This window comes from Kryptolebias marmoratus, linkage group LG13, assembly GCF_001649575.2.
Source record: "Kryptolebias marmoratus isolate JLee-2015 linkage group LG13, ASM164957v2, whole genome shotgun sequence".
NCBI lineage: Eukaryota > Metazoa > Chordata > Actinopteri > Cyprinodontiformes > Rivulidae > Kryptolebias > Kryptolebias marmoratus.
Genome location: NC_051442.1, coordinates 20,785,567 through 20,813,078, shown reverse-complemented (window position 1 = coordinate 20,813,078; position 27,512 = coordinate 20,785,567). Strand labels below are relative to the sequence as shown.

The following is a 27,512-nucleotide window of genomic DNA, read 5'->3' as shown; positions in this document are numbered from 1 at the left end:
CATGTAAAGTCCACCTTTCTGTGAGCCGTTCAAACTTAATAATGATGTCAGTGCTCCAAAGAAGGCTGGGTCTTCTTACTCCCTATGCTCAAATCCCATTGTTGTGTGTGTGTGTAAAAGTCTTTAAGCTGCAGGAACAGCGATGGAACAAAAATCATGATGAAAACAGATCAGTAATGACTGTGCTTCAGTGCTTCTACATTTGCACCTTTAAGAATGACCAATTCTTAAATTTAGAATTACTTTTCTAAAAATTGCACCTTTTTCTGGATTTATCTTTACAGCAACAAGGAGTGAATGATATCATTTAAGTCAGCTCTGCTTTTCTCCTTATTAGGTCATTGTTTGACAGCTAATAGGTCATCTTGAAGACTTTGGCGGCATTCAGTGTGGGTGTGAGGTGACTATTTCTGCCACAGTATCACTCATAAGGCAGCTCTCAAACCAGATCAGTTCGCTGCACTGAAAACTGCAAACCAACCCATGCTCCTGAGGGGAACTTTAGGCCGATTGCCCAGGGAGGTGTACGGTGGAAACAAGAAGGGAGCTTCTTGTTTGTGTGAGTCTGAGCAGCCGTAGGTCACACACTGGCTGAAGAACATTGATTTCATGTTAGCGTCAGCACAATCAGACTCTCTGCAGGGGGGTTACTGCAGAATCGCTGACAGAGGGATGTTGAATAAGGGTGAACCTGTGTGAAGAATGTACTGATATGTGCCTGAAAGTCCAAGGTGAGTGCATGCGCAACACAAAGGGAGAAAACAATGCATGTGGTGAAAACATCTCAGCAGCTGCGTGTGTGGCCTGGCGCAGAGCCCGTTCCATAAGGTACAGTAAATTCCCTGTGACTCGCCCAGAGCAGCGCAGCTAAAAATATGCAGAGAACTGCTGCTTGTCTAATTATCGTGCCAGAAGGCATTTCTTGGATGATTGTTGAGAGATTGTTCCTGGCATTCTTCTGCTACCAGCTATGTGGTCATGTCCCTCTCAGAATAGGAGCTCATTAGGAGTTTCTCAGTGGATTTTTGACTGACAACAGTTTGTGTCCTTGTGCCGACGGAGACAAATTATGACTCAAGTTTGAGAGAATTTATTTATTTTTTATTACACAACAGGGGATGTTGGGTTTCTGCAGGCATTCCCACAAAACAGTAACGATAAACTCGAACTCCCACATTGGTTTGTTGTGTTAAATAGAGCTTCATCTCTGTTTGGCACACAAGTCAAAAACCCAAATGTGAACCAAAAAGACTGACTCATTCGCTCTCTCCTCCTGTGGTTTATTTCGCCACTGGGTTGTTGTTTTTTCCTTGACATTCCTTTTTTTTTTTTTTTTTTGCTAGATCACAGTATTTCTGCCAATCTGACTGAGCGACTGCATATCTGCCCCCGCTCAACGTGCGTCACGACTGGTCCATCACACTCATGTGCTAAACCTCAGTTCAGGAGCCGAGGCAGCGAGCGGTGACGCACCCTGAGGAGAGGAGTGAGAAATCCCCGGACATTCAGCGTGTCACTCAGAGGAAAGTCGTGACCCCAGAGGCTGAGCGGGGTAGATCAGAGAGGACTGACTGACTGTGGGGCTGTGGACGAATAATTCACGGCGGCAGAAACTCTCTTTGTGTTTGGAGGCTTCACTAATTTGACAGATGGAGCTCGGACTGTTGCTGTAGCATTAGCAAAGTTTATATTATTTATATTATAAAAAATATCTCATAAATCTCATAAACAAATGAGCAGATTTAAAGGAAACTTTCAAAGAGTAATATTCGGATGGACATCTACAACTTATAAGGTTTTGCAATCAACCCGATACAAGAGGGTTGCCATAGCCAGCTGACCTTAGAAAACACATAAATAGCTCTAACCTCATCAGTTTTAGAGATACTGACCTAAAATGTGGCGTGGGAGTAGCCAATATTGATCCACAAGACATACTTTGAGCACTATCAGATTGCACAAGATTTGTTTAAAATTTTGACACTATTTAGAGCACCTGTAAAAGCTTTACTTTAGAGACTCAGGCCAAGTCAACCATTTTTCTCTGTCAGCAGTTAGTTTACACAGACATAATACAACCTCAGAGTCCTATTTTAATGCCAGATTGTTTGAATCTTCTGAAGAGCTCAGCTTGTACTTGAAGGAAACTCGCTGCCTCTTTTATCTGCCTTTGACAATAGTTTAAGAGATTCATTCAAGCATAATTTCAGTGCAGCTCAGCAGACAGCTACTGTGCCTGCTGAGAACTTGTCAGGATCTGAAAGAGGATCTGAGGATCAGTTCGATTCACTAAATCAAAGACTTCCGCTGTTTTTGTTCAATGTAATTTAGACCGAAAGCCAGCCTCATTATGATAAGACGCAGTGTAAAAACATAAAGCAGTCTATTCTCTGTACACAGTCCACAGGCACTAAAGAGCTTCATAAATTCAGATATAAAATTATTAATGTGTGGATACTGAACCATGACGTAAGGTGTACAAAAGAATGGGCCTCTCCTTTTATTAATGGTCCTCCACAGAGTTACTCTTTACCTTCAGAAACGCTCTTTGTGTTAAAGCTGATTCAGCAATCACACTGTTGTTTTGCTGTTTTTTTTTCCCAAGGGTTTTGCAGTCTACCTCTAGGCTATTTTAGTCATTCAGATAGCAAAACAATCAGTTCATTCAGGAGATGGGTGCAATGAGCTTTGGGTTTTGTAACTTGTACTTTTGAAAATACAAACTTTTACAAATATTTTCCACAGAGAAATACACTGAGATCTCTTTAGTTCCTTCAAAAACAGTGCTTTCTTTGAAATCTGCTCAATCATACTTGCTCTATTTTTGTCTTCTTGTTCTACTTATAGTTTTTAGCTAGTATTATGCTACTTTTAACTTTTAGCTAGCTTTTTGCTAGTTTCAAATTTCAGCAAGCCATTTACTACTTTTAGTGTTTACCTAGCTTTTCGCTACTTTTAGCTTTTACTTAGCGTTTTCCTACTTTTAGCTAGACTATTGCTACCTTTGTCTTTTAGCTAATGTTTTGCTCCTTTTAGCTCTTAGTTCATGCTCTGCTTCGTTTAGCTTTAACCACTGATTTTCAGCTTCTTCAGTAAGTTTCAGCAAAGTTATTCAGCACTCAGCATTCGCGCTGCATTTTTACAAAAAGAAAAACAAAACAAACCTTTTCTCTAGCTCTGAGTTTAAAAAGAGAGGAATGTGCTTTGACTGTCTGAAGTGAATCCTGTTTCACACTCTTTTGAATCGCATGCAGAGTTTTCACTCTGGCTTCCTCGATGCCATTCTTTGGGTGTTCGTGTTGGACTGGAAGGGCGGGAGCCGACTGTGACCTCGAGAGGCCCAAATGTCCCAGTATGGACCCCTCTCTCGTCACCCAACCAATCAAAAACAGTAACACTGGCGTCTCTTGGGAAACATAAGATTTACAAGAAAATACAGCTGATTGCCTTGAGAGGTGAAATCACAGCTCCGCTCACCACCGGCTCTCCAGAGACGTGTGCTAAAAGCTCCTCTTGTGCCAGACTTTACCCTGGCCTACTTAAACTAACAGATGAACTTGTGTCTGAATGAACTCTGTGTGTGTGAATAGGACAATGAAGAGGTGCTCTCCAGATTTACAGCCTGGGGTACAACTTAAAAAACATTCTTCTTCCCATTCAGATCACAGACTTGCTGTTGGGGACAGCCTTACCAGGCCTATCAGGTACGGACTTCCCGCGTCACCCAGGAAATGAGAGGTGAAGCTCTGAAAGGCCACCGCTGTTGCTCTCCGCGTGGGAATAACGACGAACTGCAAAAAGATGGAAAAAAGGCACATTTTCCAAGGTGATAGGAAAAAAAGAGGAGATTCACTCATTATCGCGTTTCGCCTTTTGGTGGCCGGTTGAAGTTTTCTGTGTGGGTTTGTTTGTCTGTCTGTTAGCAAAATAACTCATAAACCACTAGATGGATTTTAATGAAACTGAGAAAATAATCATTAGCCACAGCTAATTAGCTTAGTCAACACAAAAATGGCTATAACTTAGTCAATTTTACAGATATCAAGATGTAATCTGAAGTGGTAGTAGCTGAGAGACATTTACAATTCATACTCCAAGCTCTAACAGATTAGGTGAGACCTTGCATTATAACTTTAGATTACACATAATATGTTAAAGATTTGACACAAATGACTATAACGCCATCATTTCTCAAAATAAAATGATTGTAGTTTAAAACCCTGGCATGAAAGGCAGCCAGGAATATGCATTCCTTCAAGGAATGTTGGGTCTTTTATTTAAAAGGAAGTGAGCTGAGCCCACCTGTTTGCGTGAGGGTGCCCCAGGCAGACCTGTCAAAGTGACGGCCTGTCTGGGGTTTTTACATACTCACCACAGTCTTCAAACTAAAATTAATTTAGTTCACCAGACCTCTGATATACATTAGAGCAAGATTTTTTCATTCTTTTCTGTAAAATCATAAGAATAAGTCCACTAACCCATTTTCCAACTTACTACTTGGCCTAAACAGATGACCTCCGTTTGGTGAGAGTGAGTTCTCTTTGCTTACCATTAAAATGTCTGCTGTTATGGCCCAGTTCACAAAGAGGAGTGTCTCTCCAATGAAGATGCAAACCTAAAAAAGGGAACGAGATTCCACACTCAGATGCGCTGACAATGAGGAAGATCAATACCGCAGAGACGAGCTTGAAAACATTTCCATCCAAGCCCATTGCTTACAGAAAGTGCTTTGGTTGCAGCGGTTCAAAAACATGTTATTACATTGTGGCCCGGTTATATGTGGAAGTGCAGGCCTTCATCGAGCTGCACCCCACAAGTTGAAAACCAGTGCAGGATAGCAATTGTTTATTCGTGTCAAAGATATTCAATGTGGAAACCATTTTGCAAAGTTTCATAATATGAATTTATGTCCTGCTTTAGTGTTGGTGGAGCAGAAAGGCACTTTAAATGACTATGTAGTGCTCTGTATGGGCAGCTGTTGTTGGCCACTTTCTTAAAAGCACACCTAGAGGGATTAGGTTGCAGTGGAATCTCATGTATTTGTACTGGCTGGTTTCATCTAAAACACTTTCAGCACGGCTGACTGATGCGTTTCCTGCTGGGGAACGACCTCCCCCCGGCTCCCTCCCGTCGGAGAGCCAGAACTACAGTAGCATACAGAGGGGCTACAGCAGGGGGTCTGACAGCGGAGCTGCAGACAGGTCTGATCTGAGAGCTGCGAACCAGACACCGTGACCGACATGTTGCCTCCCAGAAGCAAAAAAATAAAAAAATAAAAAAATAAAACTGCAGTCTTTCCTCAGATTAGCTACATGTTGAGGAGACAACAGCTGTGGTGGGTCGATCTGCCTCGATAGAGCTACAACCATGTCACGCCTTATAATGTGACACATCTGTCAGCTCTTTGTAATGAAACTGGAGCTGCTCACTTACAACTGGGGCTGTGAGAGATGATTTAATACGGCACAATGGAGGAGTGACAGAGGAAACAGTGCCACGTGTCCCAGCCTGCCCTTGTAAATTGATGCACAGCAAAATTTATTCCAGCTAAACCAAAGTATCTTTTAGCAGGAATATAATCCCATCAAAATATAGGAACCAGGTGTCATGAATCTGATAAGAAAGGTAAAGACTATTTCTGGACATTAGCAAGCGTAAGAAATTGAGTTGGACAGATGTGTCATCCTGAAATGAATGTGGATGATTCCACAGCTCAGGTCTAATTGGCTGAGTCATGCTGTTGTCAAACACCTGGTAAATGTGCACATTTGACCTGATGAAAGTTTATTGGAATCTTACTTCATTAAATCTAAATTCGTTTTTATTTCAGCAATTAGTTGACACCTGGGAACTGTTAAACCCAGCTCTTGTTAAACGGAAGCAGTGTCTATTCTCAGAGAAATTTAAAGGGATCCTTGAGGTCCTGTGTACAAGATAGGAAGTTACTGAACCTGTCGTAAATAGATATCCGAACGGCCTCCGTCTTAGCTGCGTTCAAATTAGCCGCAGCCGAAGCGCTGAAGACATGACATTTCTCTACATGCGTTGGAAAATATTTTGCCTATTATGACATTGTTTCCTACCCACTCCTGTTCCTATTTTTCTGTCGCTGATAAAAGCAAAGAAAAATGTACTTGGTTGGTCCAAACATCTAGAGTGCATTGTTTAGAGACAGTGAATGTGAAGTGGTACCCGTTCTTCCTTTACAGGAGCGGCGTTTATTAGCTTCCTAACGGAAGCGTGAACAACAGCTACCTGCAGCAGCCTCTGAGGTCATTTTAATCTAATGTGTGATTAAAGTTTAAACCCAGTCTTCCAAGGGGGGACTTTGAGACAGTAATCAATGCCTTTGTCACCATCCGGCTGTATAACTGTAATGCACTTTACATGGGGGGTATGGGTCCTTCATTGCCTGACTGCAAAGGGTCCAAAATGCTGCTGCATGGCTTTTAGCTGGCAAACGTAAATGAGAGCACATTTCCCCCATTTTATCTTCACTCCACTGGCTGCCTGTATATTTTAGGATCCATTAGGAAATTTTTTTTATTTGCTTTGAAATCTTTGAATGGCCTGGCCCCATCCTACCTTTCTGAGTGGCTGTATCCCAACAAACCTACCTGCTCTCTCAGATCAGCTCACCAGCTGCTCCTGAGGGAGCTCAGGGGGGATTGTGCTTTTAGTGCAGCAGCTCCTAAACGGCAGATTGAACTCCCCCTCCATCTCAGACAGGCCTCTTCATTGTCTGCTTTTAAAACTCCTCCTAAACCCCACTTATTTTCCTTGACTCTTAACACTTAAAGAGTTGATTATATTTTATTTTTCTCTTCCATGGAATTTAGAGTTTTATCTGACCTTATGTGTTTTTCTATGTGTTTTGTCTTGTGTGAGCCATGTTTTATTGTTGACTCTGTGCAGCACGTTGGGCTGCTGTGGCGTTTTAAAGTACTTTACAAATAAAGGTGGATTGAATTGGATTGGATAAAGCTGGTAATTAGAAGGAGCAACACCTATTTATTGCTTCAGGTTATTGCTTCAGGGGCTGAGAGGAACTGTTACCATGCTTGGTGTCCTCTAACTTGTTCATTCAAACATCATCTCCACCTCAGTGAGTGTTAATAAAGCGGTCTCTTTTTGGAGTGATTGAAAACTTTTCAATGTTCGGTATTTCAGGCTAAACCTTATAATTGCCATCCTAATGTCACTCTGTTTCAGTGGGGATGTTTTTATATTTTTCACTTTTTTAAATTTCACTTACTCCACTGTTTGAACCAAATGAAATACATGTGAGAGTTAGCAGGAAGTGAACCTTACATAAGCTCCATAAATGTTCTTCTTGGCCACCACAAAGATGAGGCAGACGAAGATGGCTGAGCCCAGCATGGTGACAGCACACACGAGCGGGTCGGCTCGGTTCGTCTTCTTGCGACAGAAGCGAGTGGTGGCAAACCCGATGACAACGCCTAGCAGCCCTGTCACGCAGGTGATCGCCCCGAAGATAAAGCTGCAGGAGACAATCGTCGTTCTGTTTGAGTATCCTGCAGGTCCTGATCAATGCAAGGTTTCACATTGCGCTAGGCAAATGGAGCACTCACCTGTCTGTGCTGCGGCAAATTCCCGACGTGCAGGGAGCCGCCAACTTTTGCACCACCTGAGCTCTGAACAGGTAGCTAGGCATCCAGACCCCAAACGCTCCTGTGGCAAAGGTCACCGTTGCCGACGCCAAGGAGGAGAATACGTAGCTCCGACTGGCCACAAAGAAAGACAAAATTACAGGTGACCGGCTTGGCAACAGAAACAAAAAACAAACAAGCTGCTCGTATCTGTCACACTGTCAAATATCTTCATTTATCTAACTCAGGCAAACAATCCAGAAGATAATTCTAGGGAAACACCTGCTTGTACAAGCTGCCTATTAAAACAAAGCAGCTTTGACGCTAAATAAATGATATGCAGCTCAGCCTCACAGTTTCAAAAATAACACACAGTTTGGCTTCTTCTAGTGTTTCCACAGGTGGTGAATGTGGAGAATTGTGAAGTCACATTGTGGAGGAGATGTGGTGACTCACTGAAAACAGTTCACTTTTAAAGATCAAAAATTTAAGAACTAGGCCATGGAGGGAAAATTAAACTTATTAACCAAGTCTTATGTTGTGGGTGAATGATGTGTGAATTTGGTCCCAAATTTCTAAATGAAATGCTAATTTGGAATTTAGTCTCTCCTAAATCTTTCTGTGGCTGCTGTAAAAATTCCAGAGGTCCAAAGCTCTGTGTGGAATGGCAATACTTAAGCTCTTGTACTTCTACAGCTAATATAAGTAATCTAAATGATTGGGTTCAATATGAGGAGATTAAACTCCCCCCATCATGGGTGGTTATAGTACATTCTGCTCATCCGGTGACCTTATTATCCCCACTTCTTCACTCTTCTGCTTCTAGTAACACTAAGAATGTGATAGTGGCTGCCTGTCTTAAAAGCTGGTTTCAATTTAGACACTGTTTTGTCTGGAAACACTCCTTTGGAGCACCTATCGCAGGGAACCATATTTTCCCTTTTTCTTAATTACATAACACTGTCTCTATATGGGCTAGATTAGGTAGAAAAATCTGGAGAGATTTGTACGTTGATTCTACTTTTATTTCTTTTCAACAGTTAGTAAGTACATTTTCTCTCTCTGAATGTCATTTTTGTCAGATACCTTCAAGTTCGACATGGTGTCCGTAGCTCATCCCCAGAATTCCCCGTCCCTCTGATTATGAGGTGTTTCTGCAACCTCTCTCCTCACTGAAACCTGATTTCTTCTATATATTCAAATATGTTCAACCTTTCAAACTCTTCCACTGTGTTGGAGACTATATGGTAGACATTAAGCTATGGTAGATTAAGCTCGGGGAACATTTTTAAAGAAGGTACCCAGATCGTCAGTCTTCAGTTTCCATCTCCAATCTCCAGCTATAAAGGACTAGACTGCGTTCCCAAAACTGTTGACCAAGAGGCTAATAGTGCAAAATTGGGAATTTACAGGTCCACCTACATATACAAGCTGTATTATAAAGGTTGTTTATTTCCTTAAACTCGAAAAAAATTAGGCTGACTCTGACTGGTAAGGCTGGGGGAGGGTCCTTGTTAAAGTGATAATATAAAATGTAAAAATCTCAATAAATAGAGTGCTACAATGCTACAAAACAGCAAACACCTGTGCTGTTGCCTATCATTAAAGCTGTTGATTGCATCCGAAACCCATGAAGCAACAGAAATGCTCTTTTCTTCCTGTATTATGCGATGTGTTTTTCACCAGTCTACTTAGCTGTTAATAGTTAGCTGGTGGTAAACTGGAAGCAACTGAATGTGTGGCTCATTGCCAACACAAGTTGGCAAAACCTTGTGCAAAGCCAGGTCAAAGTCTTACTTCTTGAGGAGTTCCTTTATGTCATAGAGCCAGGAGGAGCAGGAGGTGCTGGTCCTCATGCGTCCTCCCATCTGGTCTACATTGCCTCTCCTTGGCTCCTGCACAAAGAACAGGATCAAAATTCCTGCGATGATCCCCAGAAGTGGAGACACCTAATAAGACAAAAGAAAAACAATTAGTCAGTTAGTTAGTTCAGAGAGACACATAAGGGCTGCGATCATATGAACACACTGTGGTGGGAGTGGTTATGGGGGGTTAAAACATGACATACAGTACAAAGAAGTGTGTGTTTACAGTCTGAATACAAGGCCACTGTTTGCTGATACGCCTGACATCCTATACAAGCTGTTCAAAACTAAGAACATTCCCTTTGCTAACTCTGCTGGCAGTGTGTGCGTTAATGTGTGGGCGTGGGCCTGCGTACAGGCATACAGGAAACTAAAAGAGCTTTTTTGACACTGCAAGCTGCTTTGTGATCAGGTGAAAACCTCATAGATGTCCATCTGCTTTTATGTTTACTATCATCCATTATTATGGGTCTGCGAGTTCGAACCTGCGTGAATCTGTGTGGGGAACAAAAAGACAAAAGGCAGGATGGGATGTGTGAGAGGGGGATTTGTTTAAGCAATCTAAACTGCTCTCAAAAGCAAAAGCAATTTCAGAAATTAATTGTATTATATTTAGTTTCTCATTAAAGCCCATTTATATTTATAAGGCACTCCACAGTAAACTGTGAACATGTGTGTCTGTCTGTCGGTGTATGTTTTTTGTGTTTTTCATAAGGAGAGAAATTCTGCAATTGATGTGGCTCACCACACTGGTTCTGTTCTCCCAGCTGTGAGGATTACGCTAACACTCAGAGGATAGTCTGCTTGTGTGGAGAAACTTAGCTGGATCAACATCAGAATCTTAGAACATGCTTTTAAAAGGACATTCCATCCATTTTGAATTTGGGTTCAGTGGAAAAGTTATGAAAAACTAATATCTTACCTGTTGTAGATAGCTCTTTCAATTACCTCTGAGAAGCTAATGGCTAGTCTGACTGTAGCCAAGACTAAAGTGGATTTCTGCCGTCGTGAAAAAACTCAAATCGCAAAAGAAATATGCTGTACATCTAATGTTATTTCACAGACCGTTGCAATACACAGTTATTTATATAGATTTTTGTGATTATTTGCAAGCTGAAATAATGGCACCAGCAGCTAGCTGTGCAGCCTGCAGTTACTTCCAGCAGACATTTGATCATATTACTGCAGAAATAATCACGTAAAGCAAAACTAACGGTGGTGTAAAGGTATCTCAAGTGGTGTTTACATAAACTGGTATGGAAGATGAGAGATTGGAGCTGTTTTAGGCAACAGCAATCCATTTCAGTCTTGGCTGAGTTCAGACTAGATGTTAGCTTGTCTCAAACTCTGTTCCTCTGACAACAGGTAAGATGTTTTTTGGTTACTAGTTTTCCAAAAAAAAAACACTTGCACAAAATATCCCTTCCAAAAACAAGCTGAATTAATGGAAGCTGTTCCCACTGACACTGCCCATTTTGCACTCAAGTCCCTACACAGTTTTTTAGTGAGACTTCAGGAGCCTGTGACCTCTGACCTCAACTCCCCAGGCACCCATTAGTCACTTCCTGTGGGGATGGGGGGCAATCAAACAAATTAGCTCCTGCTCTCACCCACTACTCGATTCTTTGGATCTCCCTTGTTATTTTACTCCGCTGACATTTTCAGGAAGGTAGTTGGAACAAGCTGGACAAAAACAAGCGGAAGTGCTGCAGCGGTTTTGTTTTCTTTCTTTTCATTAAAACAGGATGCTGCCACACAGAAACCTGTTTCATGTCCTCTGCATGCCACACAGCTGATTAATCGACTTTGAAATTGTTTTATTGGAATGTCATTGTGGCCGCTTTGGAACAAATTACCTCCCTTCTCACCACTCCTGTTTGTTTTCTTAATCCTTAACAAAGGCAAAAAAAAAAAAAATGCACTTCCCGCATAGCCAACCCTTTATGTCTCAGAGCTTGTTTCCATTGCTACACTTTCAAAAAATGCGTAACGCCTTCCTTTAATTGATGGCCTGTTTGTAAGAGCAGTAAGGTTATGATTTGTTTTAAAGATTTTTTAAAAGCTGACCCTGCAGGTTAACAGCTCCTGGGGAGTCCCATTAGGTCTGTCATTGGTCTTTTCCATTATAGCTGGTAGACTTTATGGAGCAGTTCACTTGCGAGCATTTTCTCTCAAACAGTCAGTGGATCCCCGGTAAAAAAATCAATGCAGTGATTTATGCTCCTAATAGTAAATGTGATGCTGCAAAAACAACATCAGCACAGTTTTTAGTTGTTCTGTTTGTAGAGCATCTTTTGAACATTGTGCAAACAATTATTTTATTAAAAAATATATATATTTTTGAAAGGTAAACAGAAATCCTGCTTATTTTAAACACTTCCTTGTGGAAGGCTTACTACTCCTGTCTAAGGATTGCACCCCTGATTTTGTACATTTTTAATTTCCACAGCTATGTTGGTTTTTTTTTTTTCCTTTTTTTAAGAAAAGCCCCATCTCCCCTTATATGAAACTGCATGAAAAATGATTTTTGCTTTGCTTTCAGAATTGTAACAACAGAAACAATAACTTGCAGATAAGGCCTAAACGCCCCACACTAAACAAAAATCTATACAATATTGGACCTTGAACACAGCTGGAGAATGAACCTATCAATTTATTTTAATGAAGCTGATATTTATCCAGCGAGACAATGTAACAGCTTTGTAGTTTGCACATATTTGAAGATGTTGAATGTATTTGATGTTAAAACTCCTGGAGGAAGATGTCCTAATGCTGTTACTCATGTTCAGCTGGCAGCGTTGTTCTGTCACTGGGAGAACTGGGACAACCCGTGAGGCCATGAGTGTCTCCTGTAGCTTTTGTCACTCTTTCTGATTCAGATCCATAACAGGAACCACAACCAATAAGAGGCTTTTCATCTCTATCATTGTGTTGTATGCTGTTGAAGCTGATGATGATCTTACTCTTAATGCCCAGTGCCAGTCTTTAGCAGCGTCCTTAGCCCCGGAGCCCAGGATGTAGCCAAACCCACTGCAAAAAGACACAAAGACTGAACATTACCAACACAAACACATTTTGGTCTATTAGTGTACATTATCTACAAAGAGCAACAAGTTAGCTAAGTTTGTCATCACTTACACCAACACTATTCACTTCCTGTCTGAACTCTATAAAAAGCTGTGTTAATTATTTGTGTTTCAGAGAAAAAAACCCCCATCATATTAGTGATCAAGGCACTGGTAGTGACTCACATCATTAGTTTATTTGTGGATATGTAATGAGTTCATGTAGGCAAAAACACACAAAAGGAATACTGCTCAATAACAAGAAAAAGCAGTGCTAAAAGGTTGAACTGCCATGAGCAGTGCTGTCACAATAACTTAATGTCATTTTATTACCTGAGGTAAACACTAAACAAAAAAGAAGTGAATGTTTGTGGGACATTTTGGTACAAAATGAACCTTCTTCTGTGTAAATATTCATATGACGAAAAAATAAAACTGTGTATGTTGTTTAAACTGGAAAAAAATGGTTTCTTTTTGAGCCTTGGTTTTTCAAAAACTGTTTTTTTCTCTCTTTCCACCAAACTGAAAGTGCACTGATTGTTGTAAATTGCAAAAGCAATGACTGAAAGTCATGACTTCAATAAAAATTTTCCTTTAAAAGAAATTTTAAAAAAAGCATTCAACTCAATAATATCTGAGTGACAGCTGCATATTCGGGATAGAGAAGTTGTTGTTTAGAAGGTTTCTAGTTTGACTCCTAATGTTTTGGGGGGTAAGCTACTCAAGATCTGCTTTGAATCAGCAAAATGCAGTATTTGTCTAGAATCACCAAAACCTTCAATAGTACGATAGGAACAATGTACCATGGCATTTAAAGACAAGATAAATTGTTTCCATGGAAACTGACTCTTTATGTCCTGTTTGTCTGCAGGCACAGAACCTCTGGATAAAAGAGGTTGTTTACTATTTGATTAGCGAAGCTTTAGACTGGTGGCCAAACGTAGCTGATGACTTTACAACAGTTTATGTCCATTAATAACTGTTGATCATGCCTAACATGTTTTGCACACATCCCAAAATAACAGATCAGTATAAACTTATTCTGACAGTATCTGATATTTCCAGTGAGTGACTAATAGTTCGTCTTATCAGAGTCGAGGAGGGTTTGGAACGTTCTACGCCCATAATAAAACTCGAGCCTAAAAACACACTCATAACAACATCATGACACACGGATAATTCAGCAGAGCCAAGTTTGAAACTAATGGTGTGCAGAAAAAAAGGGACAATTTCCTGTGGACACAGTCTAATTCCTGAGGTCATTTCCTGGAAATGGTCAGAACACCACTGGTGCAAGTGGGAGACTGAGCGCCCTTTACTGAAGCCCACTCTTCCACGTCCTATTGTCTGTGTTGCTATGGCAGTTCACGTTGACCCAAACATTTCAGCAAGTCGTGTCACGACCACTCAGTGAGCAGTTTTGTTCTTCCTTTCCTCATTAGCCCTTCTGTCTCCAATCTGACATCAAAACCAGATATGTTATATAACTTCTAACCACTGCAGCTTTACCTGACACAATATAAAGTGACAGATTATATAAGAACAGAAATTTTAACATGATGTGAATGGTTGCAATGTTGCGACTGAAAGCTGTGGCATATCCATCGCCACTCCATTCCCTTTTAGTGAGCGCAAAAGATCAAAAGCAGCACAGCATGTGGCAGCTCAGGCACATGTTGTAGAGCCTTGCATGTGTCTGCCAGTGGCTCCTGCGACAGATCCACAGCTACATTTATCCTTTTATATTCAGCTTTGTTTGTCTTTCCTTGCAACCCTTTGTTCCTTACTGGAAAAAAAAATGCCTCCCACTCTTTAAGAATCACCATTCAGTCGATTAAAAGTCTGGATTTTCTATCAGGGAGGTTATTGTGGTTACTTACGGATAAAACAAATAACTATCAAGGCACCACTGGTAGGGCCCAATTATTTATGTAAATGTTCCAAATTGCTTGCATTTCAACATCTGATAGACAATTTCATGTCAAGATACAAGTTTAAAAACACATGTCCTCCGCAAAACCTCACACCCCGACAAGTTCTGTGTGTCTCTCACCTTCCCAGGGGAATGGCCAGGTAGAAGATCGCGAGCATCATGGTGCGTTTGTTACTCGTGAACAGGTCTCCGATAATGGTGGGCGAGATGGAGGAGTAGCTGGACTCTCCAATGCCCACCAGTCCTCTGGAGAGCACAAATAGCCAGTAGTGCTGAGAGGAGACAGAAAGAAAGGAAGAAAAAAAAATGTCACTAACCTCTGAATGTTATCTTTCCATTTATACACAGTGTTGACCTGCCCACGCTTCACAAAGCCCAGACAAGAGTTAAAAAGATGCAATATACTGTAGGACTATTTTATTCCATTGTTCAGGAGTCATTACCTTTATCAAATGTTGTTAATAAATAATTTCTATTTGAAAGCACTTATAGGCTCCACATGGGGCTTATAAGTGCTGCAGCATTATTAGAACTACCACATCTATTATGTCAAAGTATAGCCTACTGATTGCTAACGACATTTCATTTGGTGAAGTGGGCGAAAAGTAGCTGCAGACACGCCTGTTTAGGATCTTTTATCTAACAGATATTCCTTGAAATTAATACACAAGCTTGCGATTCAAAATCAATGGTCGTTAAAACGTGTGCTCCTTAATGTAATTGCTTTGCTACACACAGGAATTCACACTGTAGTTTCTTTGACCTAAAATATAATTTCAGATGAAATGTAAGCATTACACCAGCACAAGCAGCTTCTGCATGAGGATCAAATTTAGATTGATCTATTTGCCATAGCATGTGTCTATAAAAAAGTGAAAAGATGACTGCTTTTACAGGCTTTCTGTTGGAGGCACCTGTGTAGGCAGCTGGAATATCAACTGTTTCCATGGCAACCATTATTTAAAAGATACAGACTTTTGCGTCTGCACGTGAAGCTGCAAGGAAATCTAGTTCCCCCACATAGTGAAAGGACACTATATTACGAACACTGGCCATGAAACTACACCTCTGTCTGCTGGTCCAAAAAAGGAAACTTGACTGCATGAATATATTTCCTTCTCGGACATGTGCAGGTACATTGGGGTTATTATGTGTGTGCAAGGTGGGAGGGAGTGATAGGTCTGTGAGTAAACTGATAAATGAAGGGGAGCTAGGCAGTGCAAGCCAGTTACCCCAGAGATGAACTGATCTCTGAGCCAACACGTCAGGCTTTGTGCTGGTGGAGGCCCGGGACTTCGAGTCAAGAGGTCATTCACACACAGCCATCAAACATCCTCTGGAGACTATACCAACACACACCCTGTTGGAAGATGACACTCAAGGGATTCGCCTCTACACCCCTCAAAACCCTTCAGCTGCTGACTTCATCTTTATTGTTTACAATGATGAATGATTACAGTTTTTCTTCACAGTTTTTCCTTGTTTAGACTGTATTACATTTGAACAACTGCGTTGATGATGAATACCCCACTGAGCGTTCATTGCAGTAGATATAGCTTTGTCACACACTTTAAAATGATTCACACAGGGTTTATTTCCTTCCTCTGACAGCCTGTTGTTTAATAGGACCACGGCGGCTCTTTTCTGGAGTGTGGTTACCTCCAGTCTATCTTCACCACTTGAACCAGAAATGCTAAAAACACCAGAGAGCTACAAGCCGTGTTGCCAAGAAAGCACCACAAAATTTTGGTTCAAGAAATTGTAAAAGCTGATTGAAGACTACAAAGAGATGAAAGGGAAATCTATTTAAAAATACTCAGAATAAGTGAGTTTTAAATTTAGGCACAAGTGTGAACTGAGCTAAACGCTAATACAAGCATAGCTAGCAAATGTTTAGCAGACAGGCTAAACTAGAATTGTGTTCATTGTAATAATTTATTATATCAGCATTCCTACACATTATAATCTATCATTTAAAAAGCTGAACGTTGTTTGTTGCAATATTTTTACATATCAACACATTTACGCATCTAATCTATCAGGAATGGAAAACACAAAATAATTTTGTACAAAGGAATTACCTTTTTAGTACACAGAAAACTAATAATCTATTCAACAAAATACAGTTATGGTTCTACTTTCTAATATTTCTTCTAATTAATAGGGTTCTAGCCTAAAAGTCAAATCTGTAAATTGATAACTAGCGCCTAATCAGTTTCTTATACATATATTATATACTTTTTTGTATGTACTGTCCATGTATTTTAATGGCTGTGTACTACTAAAGCAAACTTTCCCAACTTAGCATTTTAGGCACTGATAAACTGAACAACTGTAAGGATTTTTTGAGCATTCAAAGCACCATGAATTGCATTATGGAGTGGTTATAAAGACACACACATCTGCATTCACATCTTCAGGGGAACAATGTGACCGTGCAACCCTCGTCCAACAATCAGTGCGACCACACCACTTATGGACGTGGCATTCAACAAGAACAATGAAGGACCTTTGAATCTTTGGTTTAATTATTAAAGCATAGTTTTTAAGAGTGCTACAGTCATTCGGGTGATAAAATTCTAAGAGCCAAGACTCCTACGATAGATCAGCCTACTTTGTGCTGCACACGTTCAAAGAGGAGCATACCATAGCAGACAACAGCAACAGATAAGTAACTTCAGCTGGAAGTTGCTTGCAACTTGCTTTGCCAATTAACTAATAATTATGTATGGACCAATCCCATCTCTTTACACCACTTGAGAGTTACTATTTACATTAGAGAGCCCCTACTCAGAAGCAGGAGCTAAAAAAAGATTTTAAATGGCCACAATACCATCAGTACACAAAGAAACAAAAGGCTAACTACCTTAAATGGTTAGGGAAATTAATGGTAGGGTTAGGGAAATTCGAAGTGAAGAAGGAAACTGCATCTGGCTGTTTTAAATAATATAAAAGATGGCATTCTGTAATAAGTTTAGGTTATGTTCTGTTTTAGTCCTGGTGCCCTGTTTTCTGGGATTGTTTTTGACTTATTATTTAATGTTTTGCTGCCACATCAGCTTTTTGTTTTCTAGTTTTGTTAGTTGTAAATAAATTTTCGTTCTTTCATTTATGAGTCCGCACTCAGGGTTCCTCTCGCTCTCCATCGTTTTTGACAGCATTCATTATCTTCTGTTATGGAAAATCACCCATGGTATTTAGCCTAATAGGTCATAAGCTTCAACATCTATGAAAACTTGGAAAACAGGAGATCCATATATGGAATATATAAATATTTTCTGTCATGATTTCATTATTGTGATTGATAGAAATAATTATCTTCACTTTTTTTTTACCTGCAAGTAACTCCCACCTGCTCTGCTTTACTGCTGGTTACATCACATTACAAATTTCTCTGCTCACTTGCATCAGCTTCATTCAATAAAGCCTTTCTTAGAGATACAACCAGTCAATCAACTGTTTCTTGGCAGAATGTCTTTAAAGGGATTCAAAAATGTTTTGCAGTCTGTTTTTGCCTTGACTGAATGACTTCAAGTTGTACTTTTTCACTTAGAATAAAGTGCCCTTACCTCACCTGTCTTAGCCATAACCAGTAGCTGAGGTACAACAAGGTTGAACACCAAGTTTGGCCAATCAAATCAAACAGCAAAGAATTATACAGTTAGAAAAAAAAAAAATTTCTCCAACAGAAAAGAGGATCCATCTGGCCAGGTCTCATCACAATGGTTCTCATTATTCTCATCTCCCACTCTGTATTTATGAGATTGAAGGAAATGAGTCATGGTCTCTATTTAATGGCACAAACTGGGAAAAAAAATGAATAAATGCATGATATCAAAAGGGCCTGGTTTGCTGAGCTAGCTGTTTGGCTCAAACCCAGGCACATTGGGACACAAACACACAGAGATTTGTTTCAAATTACCAAAATGTGATCATTCATTGTGATCTTAAAAAGAAGTGTGAAAGTCAGAGCTGGATCAGTAGTGGATTTGTGTTACATAATATCCTGGTTTCATATCTGCAATCCTAAAATGCCCCTCAGTGTCTTAAATACATAATGACTGGAGTCAGTTGTAAGTGGTCATTAACATTTCATTATATGACATCTCTCACGGTGACAGCGCTGCAGCAGTGTTACATAAGAACTAATATTTTTTTGTTTGACCCGAACAATCAGAAGCATGGCTTTAGGGTGAAATTAAAGTGCGGGGCAAAGGACAGAGGGTCCTGAGGAAGCATTCCCCTCGTCCTCATCTGCAATCAGGATTGTTTGTGACGTTTGTCAGAAGGAAAGAAGCCCCTAACCATAAGCAGCTGGAATTTCTTTCTTGCTTCGGCAAGTGACTGCATACTTGGCTTCCAGCAGACAAGTCTGCAGAGGATTTCAGTCAAAGAATGCCCTCCTGAGACCACGGACATCTCTGAGCTGTCACTCCCATCCACAGCTCTGAAGAGCTTTGGTAGTGAGCGATCTCATTGATTTAAGACCGGACACTTCAGGACTCTACGATGCTGCTTCGCAGACAAGCTGCGTGCTGCATAAATTTAACTAATGCAGCTTTTCATGTCACATATATATCCATACCAGGCAAGTCTCTTAGGTTTTTCAGTCTTTAGAAATGTCCATCAGATCTGTATAATGAGATTGCCCAATGTACAGACAAAGCCTTTCAAAGTAATATGATGTCTGCACCTTCCCCCACATGATCATCATCGTCTAGAATAATGTTATTATTTACTGCACCCAACACCCCGAAGCACACAGAGGCTTTTAGAGATATCAGGTCTAGATCTACAAGTTTATGGGCAATGAACCAGCAGTCTTATCTTCTAACGTATTGTAATTGAGACAACTGTGAGGCATGGCTTTATTAGTAGATTGGCAGCTAGCCAGTGAGGAAGACTGAGGGAGGATCGGAGACATAAAACACAGCTATAAAGGCAGAGTGTGCTTCTGACTAATCAACCCTGTCATTTCACTTTACTAGCCTTAACAGCGAGCATATCCCGATCATAACGGACTAATTAGCTCGTCATTGTCGATGAGGGGGCCTAATACTGGGGCTCCTGAGCCGCCGGTGTCTGACAGTTTGTGTGAGAGCCGGAGCCACGCTGTACCTCTGTGCTGATGAAGGAGCTCAACAGGGTAACAATGGACCAGAAGAAAATGCCACAGCTCAGGATGACCTTTCTGCTGAAGCGGTCGCCAAGGAAACCGAAGATGGGAGCTGCCACCATGAAGCTGCAGATGAAGACTGGAGAAGAAGAAAAAAAGGGAAATGAGTTACTAGGGTTACAGCAAAAAACGAAAATAAGCATTGATATGTATTAATCACTTTTGCATAGTTTTCTTCAATCAAATTTGGTAAAAGATGCAGAAAGGGACAAAACAGACCATGTGGGGGGCAGAATTTTATCAGCCATGTTTGTTTCGTTCATTTTCATTTCTGCTGTCATATATAATATAGATGGCTTTTTTTCTTTTATGTTAAACTATTTTTCTTTTCTGATTGAGATTTTCTTTTGGACTCTACATAATAAATATGAAAAAAGGTTTAAAAACCATGGTAAATACCAAAACGGATATTGTGAAATAAATTCACTAAAAATGACAAACATGAGAGTTTTGAGTCAGACAAAACTGCAAAATGGCTTCATAGAAATTAACTTTACAACAGTGAGTGATGCCATTCTAGTGCTCAATGCAATGGTTCCATCGTTGTTATCTTCATTCTTATTACTTTAACCTGGTATATAGGAGCATTCTTTGCCTGAAAACTATCTAAAACATATCTAAACTGCTCATATCTGGGCTAAATTTATTCAAAGCTTGGTTTTATAGATGTCTAAACCTGAGTTTTTTAGGCATGAAATAAACATCTGCATTTAGCCAAAAATGGCAAAAAAACAGCTCATACTATGTAACTTCATTTTGGTATCTCAGTTTGATAACGCTTGTGCCTACGCCTCCTAAGCTAATCAGCCCCATCACACTGATGAAATCTGCTGCATGTCCTCTTACTGCTGTGTTTCAGCGTTTGAGTGGGCCCATTTCCTTTTAGTCAGCCCAGACTGCTTAAAGACAATCAAGATACAGGAAGGTACAGCTGGAGACTTGTTCCTCCAGCTGTACCTCGAAGGGTACAGGTATGAGCCTTCAATAGTGGTGCATTTTGTACTTTTTCTTTATGCTTTAGGGTGCAAGAAATGCACCTTTAAATGTACCAAAAAAGGTACAAAAATGTCCCATTGTTCAACGTACTATGCCTGTACCCTTTGAGGTACAGCTGGAGTGTATCCTTTTAAGAGATGACAAGTGGCAAAGGAGGAGTTTCCCTCCTAAATGCTTTTGGAGGAGGAATTGCCGTAAATCAGGGACGACCTGTCAGAGCGATCTAAGATGACTGTTTGTTATTAACAACCTGACAACATAAATGTGAAAAACACGAAAAAATACTGGAGATTGGTATTTTAAGTAGAACCTGTAATTCGTCATGTTCAGCAGATACAGTTAACTGATCAAAATAAAATAAACTTTATGTTTGTTTACACCCTAGATGCCTCCTTTTCCTTTCAGGCAAAGGAACTCCTGGTGAAACTTAGCCTTGAGCTAACTTGGGTACATTCACTTGGTTAGCTGGTGATTAATGTACATTTTCTCTTATTTAAATAAAAATAAATCAAAAATTATAAAATGGGCACAGACAGGTCTCACTGCTGGATCTAAGTGTGGCGTTCAGCTGATACGCTGCTTAAAATGGAGCGCAAACTCCACTTTGTTAGCTGGCTTGTAAATGGTGTGGAGCTACACAAGATCACATCCTGTGAGTGAGTGCTCTGACTGGCTAAAACACTGCCATCATTACTGTTTCCAAGCTGGGTTACAACTGATTCTTTTATCGGTTTGCGCATACTTCAATGGTTTATTGCTTTGTAGGCCAAATGGAATGACCTTGCAGATCAGATATAGCCCAAGAGCCATTTACACTATTACTGTGTTGCTTTATTGCACTTTTCTGTCAAAGTCCCCAGATTCTAGCTGGTCCAAGCGAACTATTTCAGCTCCTGGTTTGTTTATTAAGTCAAGACCTGTGAGTCTGAAGTGTGCCAGAGACACTGAAGGGCGGCCAGAGGACAACTCCATTCAGCTAATCAGGCTCTTGTTACACTTCACCTACACTTATTACAAGTAACGTTGCTCAGCAGCATTAAATGTAGAGTACTGATAAGAGCATTTGCATGAGATTAAATTTACAAAGCTAACCAGAAAGGGAGGGAGGTACAAATGAAGTGCTCCAGAGTTCCTGTTTGGAACACGACCCTACAAAGTTGTCTTTCGGAGAGTCTGATGGAGAAAAACGTGGCAGAAATCTGCTGTGGGCGTAATGAGATCAAACTAAATAAAGATGGGGTGGGGGGGAGTGAACATCCTGACATGTCAGGGTTTAATGGGTCACAGCGGAAATTATAACTACACTAACCAGATCCAAAGCAGTTTACAGCAACACATCACACAGCAGCACAGATTCAGGGAGTGAACTTTGGTGCCTCTGCGACTATAAATATTCATTCCTTACAAGTGAACTTATGTCTGAGTTAAGGGAGCACAGGTGCTTTAAAATATGTTCCCCCTAATTGCCCCCACTGGCCACCGAGCGTACTGAGGCTTTCAGGCAATAACAGCCGGCCCAAATAGAGCTGAATTTTTAATGCTCCAAAGCAGAGGAGAAAAGGGCAAAGATGTTCCCCTCGACAGTGCCGAGGTGAACTCAGGAAGCAGAACGGAGTGTTTTGACACATCATCAGCATTAACATACAGAGGAGGATCGGAGATGGGAGAGAAATGTGTGTGTGGGGTGGGCTGTTACGTAAGATACGCACCGACACACAGCTGCCGAGGCCACAGGATAAGGGACAATAATCAGATTAGAGCCGAACTGTAGTTTAAAACATGTGATAACCTCCAATGGTAAAAAAACCCTATTTTTAGACAAAAGTTACTTAATATAAAATCTTTTTATATAATTTTGTTGCACGTAGTTAGATGAAAAGCCTTTAAGCCTGCAGCTCAGAGGTTATTCACTGTGTTGTATTTGACACTGTATTGTAATGGTTATCATTGTAAAGGTATAATCTCTTATATTTTACAAGAAATTGATATAAAAAAAGACAAAAAAAGAAAAAAACATTATTTTACACTTACAAAACTGTAGCAGCAACAAGCTCATTGGAAACAAACTTTAACCTTGTTCTAATATTTAGAACTTTTTTAAATTTGTTTAGTGTTCTTCTAATGAAACAAACAATAAAAAATATATTCAGCTTATTGTAAAATACCCTATGTGGTAAAGAAATTTAACCCATGTTCTGTCATAAAATACTTTTTACATCATGATTTCAGAAAAAAAGGCTTTTTGTCTAACAAGGCAAACAAATCAGTATTTTTTTAACAGATTACACAGGATCTTTGTTTAAATTATGGCTTCAAATATTTGAAGTCTGTCTGTTAGCAAAATGTCTCATGAACCAATGAACGTTCGACCAAAACAGCTACGACTCTCTCATTTCTCATCCTAAAATGGTCTTGGTCTACAGCCGTGAAATGAAAGGCGGCGGGTGATATGCATTCCTTCAATCAATGCTACGCTTTTAGTTTAATAACATTCTTTGAACAAGAAACATCCATGAGGGTAAAGAGTAGTTTGACCTCATTGTGTCAATTCGGGAAAGAAAAATCTCATTTAGAGAATTTCATCTAATTGTGATTTTTATTAATAATGAAGTTTGGGATTTTCACAGGGTTCCTTTGCGCATGATGAGTAGCTCACACTTCCCCAGGTTCACTTTCCTTCTAGTTTCATGCAGCGTTTCCTCCCGTTTCAGCGTCTTTTCCTAACGAGCACTTATGAAGCTACAGTGTGTAGTGTAATGTTATATAAATGCTAAATAAGTCTGATGACTGCTCGCCGCAGGTCCAGTTCTCCACAGGATCTGAACGAGCTCAGCCTGCAGACACATCACTGCTGGAGATATCCTTCTTCTCTCTCTCTCTCTCATAACACACACACACACAAGGGATTCTGCAGTGCTTGCTGCAGATAAGATGAGGGAGAGGTCCCAATCGTCCACCAGCAGCTGGTCTGTGTGTGTTTTGACATCTGGATGTGGCCTATTTTGAGTCATTAGCAGGATCAAACATCTCCATCTGTGCGTGTGTGTGTCCTGTTTTATGTAATTCGTTGATTAGCTCAGTCATCCCCTTGAGCCCTGTTATCGCCTTGAAACAATATCAGCAGATGCTAAAGAAGCTAACAGGCTGCTCATACTCAGCGGAGTAACTTTTGTCTCTGATTTGATGCATTCGTCTTTTCATGTAAATTTACCCTCGGTGTCGGATACAAAAGCGAAAGTGGTAGTAGCCTAGTTCAAAATACGGACAAGCAACTACAAACCAAATGTCATAAATATGAGTTTGCATTTTAAATGACGACATGCAGGTAGGAGGCCTAACTGGCAGCCAAAGGTTTTCTGAAGAACCCACTCTGACAGAAACATCTGACCAAGAATAACAGGAAACGATTTCCTTTTTTTGACTAAAGGCATAACGGGTGTCAGCTTTTTTATTTTAAGCCAAGCAGATCCACCCTTCCAGGGAAGCAGTCAGCTTAGTAACCTCTGATGTTTCTCTCATCTAATTGTTTCTGGATGGAAGTTGGTTAACTGGTGAGGTTACCTTGTTCTCTTACTTTTTATTCCGAATTCATTATATATCTGTTTTTGGGTGATTTGACTGGAAGTGGTCACCTCTTTTCACACTTAATTGTAAAATGCGTATCCTAAAACGTTTTTTTGTGGTCAGATGTCAATTACCCATGCTGTACACACACAGCCACGTGACGTCACACAGTCAGCTGTTAGTGAGCAGCAAACAAGACATTCAGATATCTGAAATATGTATTTGTTCTGGCATTAACACGGTTCAGAGCCATTTGAGTTGCACTTTTGTAGAGTTATGTCTTGATGAGCTTAATTAACTGACAAAGGCAATGCAGGAAAAATAAAGTAGTGGTTAGATCTGTTGACATGAAAGTCGCAGGATCGCCTCTCGGCCTGGGACCTTTCTGGGTGGGGTTTACATGTTCTCCCTGTGCATGCCTGGGTTTACTGCGGGTACTCCGGTTTCCTTCCACTGACCAAAAAACATGCATGTTAGGTTAATTGGTAATTAAATTATCCCTAGGTGAGAGTGAGAGTGATAATGGTTGTTTGTCTCATTTGTCTCTATGTGTCCTTGTGATGGACTAGCGACCTGTCCACAGTGTCCCTCACATTTCACACAGTGCCTGTTGGAGAGACACCAGCTCGCTGCGACCCAGAAAGGAGAAACAGGTAAAGAAAATGGATGGATATAATGATTAGGGACTTCATGGAGCTCACGTCAGAGCAATGACTTCAACCTGTAGAAATGCACTGACAGCTGTCAGCTGTTTCACACAGCTTCCCTGTGAATGCAACATCAGCTCTGTTGAAATAGGTGAATAAAAAGTGAGATAACGCTGCTCAGACTGGTGTTCTGTGACTGATACAGTACATTACAGCTTACAGTGACTACAGCGGGTCCAAAAACAACCAGAACAAAGTTTAAATCAAAGACCAATTCACCCATACATCTTGTAATCCATTATGATTAATAAAATCCTCACAAAACTGACATTTATTTTGAGAAGAATGTTGATAAACAGTTCATTAAAGCCTTTAGCTGATAAACAAACAAACATCAAAAACACCCAAGGAATACTGTTTAATTAGCTTTAATCAACTGGAAACTGAGCTGACTTTTTTGTTTTTTTTAGGTCAAGATGTCCAAATAATAACCTTGCTGCTTGTTTTAGGTCATGTCAGTTAAAGAGGAGCTCCTACAGCTTGGCTCCGGACAGACTGTGTTCAGACTATCAAAAGTATGAGAATAAAAGGGCTTCAGACCACCTCCACAGGTGGTCTGGCTCCGTTCAGACTTGTATGCAATCTGATCACTAAGAACTGTTTTTAACAACAGGCACGAACAGCCCCTTTCCACCTCAATAGGAAGCCTTCAAAACAAATCTCTGTTCAAAGTGACAAGTAAATGTTTAATCTGCATGAAAATATGTTTAACATGTGAGGGTAAAGTTTACAAGACACAGGAAACAAAAAAATCTGATGGAAACCAAAAATCAAACAGGAAGAAAACTGGCAAAAAGTTGTGCAGTATTTGGAAAAGGACAACACTGGACCATGAAGCACTGCCGATTCTGTATTCATCACTTGTACTCCCATATCTGTCCTACTGTGTACAAACACATACAAAACCAACTTACAACCTCTTTACAAACTACAAAAGAGAGCAATCAGGATACTGCATAATGCAGGGTTTTGGGAACACACAAACACTTCGTTTTTAAAGTCACAAACACTGAAATTCTGGGATTTGGTTAAATTTAAAACCACACAGTTTGTGTTTAAAGCTAGAAACAAGGAACTTCTAGGGAAAAAAATGTTTTGTGACAGAGAGGGGGGCTATAATTTAAAAGGAGAGTTAAAACAATTTAAAAAGAAAAAACAAAAATGCTGTGTTTGTACCACAAGGAACTGTATGTGTGTATCTGTGTGGGGTGGATTTGTGGACTGAGCTAAATGTCGAGTTAAAACGATGTACAAACATAAATCAGTTTAAAAAAAATACTGCAAACAAGTCATTATAAAGTGTTACATAGTGAAGGATAGGTGTTAATGGAATTAAAGCACTGGGGAAATATATGGCTGTTAAACTAATCATTTCCAGTTTTTCTAGTACAGTAGGAGCGATGTGAGTGATCCTGCTCTCTCTGTGACCGGATACATGCTATTAACATGTACGGACTTTAATGGAGGTTGTCTGCTTCCAGGAAATATCCTGTCCAAATAACCACCCTTTGTAAAATGATTGTCGTGTTCTCCTGTCGGTCTGTACTGAGAACTTTTAACTCACACTGACCCAAATGATGACCAGAATCTGTCAAATAATATAAATTATGTTGTAATAAGATAAATTGTATTTAGAAGCTAAACATCCAAAACCATCAGTAGAAAAACTACAGCTACAAAGGCATTAAAACGATTGAGATGTAACTGACCTGATAAGGAACGAAGGACTCTGAGGCAGGAAATAAATGTCTTTTTTCGATTAGAAGTTCCTTAAGTTCCAAAACATCCCAGAGTCACACCAATCATCACAAAAACACCAGGTTATACCAAAAACAGAACAGATTTTTAGCTAAAAAACATAACAAATTCTTCTCATTCAGCACAATATATTATATTGTGGTCTGAAATGACTTTGCTATCACCCACCGGTAAAAAGCAAAAGGTTGAGTGATTATGATTTTGTATGTGTCTGTGTAGTTGTGTTTGTCTGTCTGTTAGCAAAATATCTCATGATCCATTGGACAGATTTTACTTAAATTTACAGAAAGTAATGATTCAGTGCACATCTAAAACTTATTCTTTTTTGAAGTCAATCCAAATCAAGATGGCTGCCACAGCTAATCGACATTAGACAACACAAAAATGGCTTGAACTCAGTCAATTTTACAGATATTGAGCTAAGATTTGACGTGGTAGTAGCTGAGAGTCATGCCCAACACGTACTCTGAGCAGGACACCTTCTTCATTGAATTCCTAACATTATTTTCAAAGGTTTGACCAAAATGTCTGCAACTCTGTCATCTCTCAACGTAAGACGATCTTAGTCTAAAACGCAGGCGTGAAAGACGGCAGGTGGTGTGCATGCCTTCAAGGAATGTTAGGCCTTTAATTATTCTTGTTTAAAAGATAAAATGACTGGTTTGAAATGACATACAGTAAACAATAAGTGAAAATGAAACCCATAAGCCACATTTCTCAGCTGACTAACATTCCTCCAGTGGTTCCATCATAAACCCTGACAGATCATCAGAGCTTAAACACACAGTAAAATCCTGACGCTTCAGATCCTGTCCACATAGTCTGTAGGTTCAAACTG

The 27,512-nt window shown here is 40.1% G+C and overlaps 1 protein-coding gene across 4 annotated transcripts in view; it reads right to left on the bottom strand.

Annotated features, from left to right (window-relative positions):
• Window positions 1-27,512, bottom strand: part of spns2 (spinster homolog 2 (Drosophila)) — an 81,816-nt gene that overhangs the window by 13,477 nt on the left and 40,827 nt on the right. For all 4 annotated transcript variants that reach the window (XR_001808504.3, XR_001808505.3, XM_017412679.3 and 1 more), the window contains exons 3-10: window positions 19,592-19,728; window positions 14,594-14,745; window positions 12,439-12,505; window positions 9,408-9,559; window positions 7,593-7,745; window positions 7,312-7,501; window positions 4,550-4,615; window positions 3,693-3,791 (exon numbers count right to left, since the gene is read on the bottom strand). Coding sequence is in view for 2 of the 4 variants with exons in the window: in XM_017412679.3 (XP_017268168.1) it covers window positions 3,693-3,791; window positions 4,550-4,615; window positions 7,312-7,501; window positions 7,593-7,745; window positions 9,408-9,559; window positions 12,439-12,505; window positions 14,594-14,745; window positions 19,592-19,728 (1,016 nt within the window). In the remaining 2 variants the exon portion in view is untranslated. The remainder of the gene's footprint in view (window positions 1-3,692; window positions 3,792-4,549; window positions 4,616-7,311; window positions 7,502-7,592; window positions 7,746-9,407; window positions 9,560-12,438; window positions 12,506-14,593; window positions 14,746-19,591; window positions 19,729-27,512) is intronic.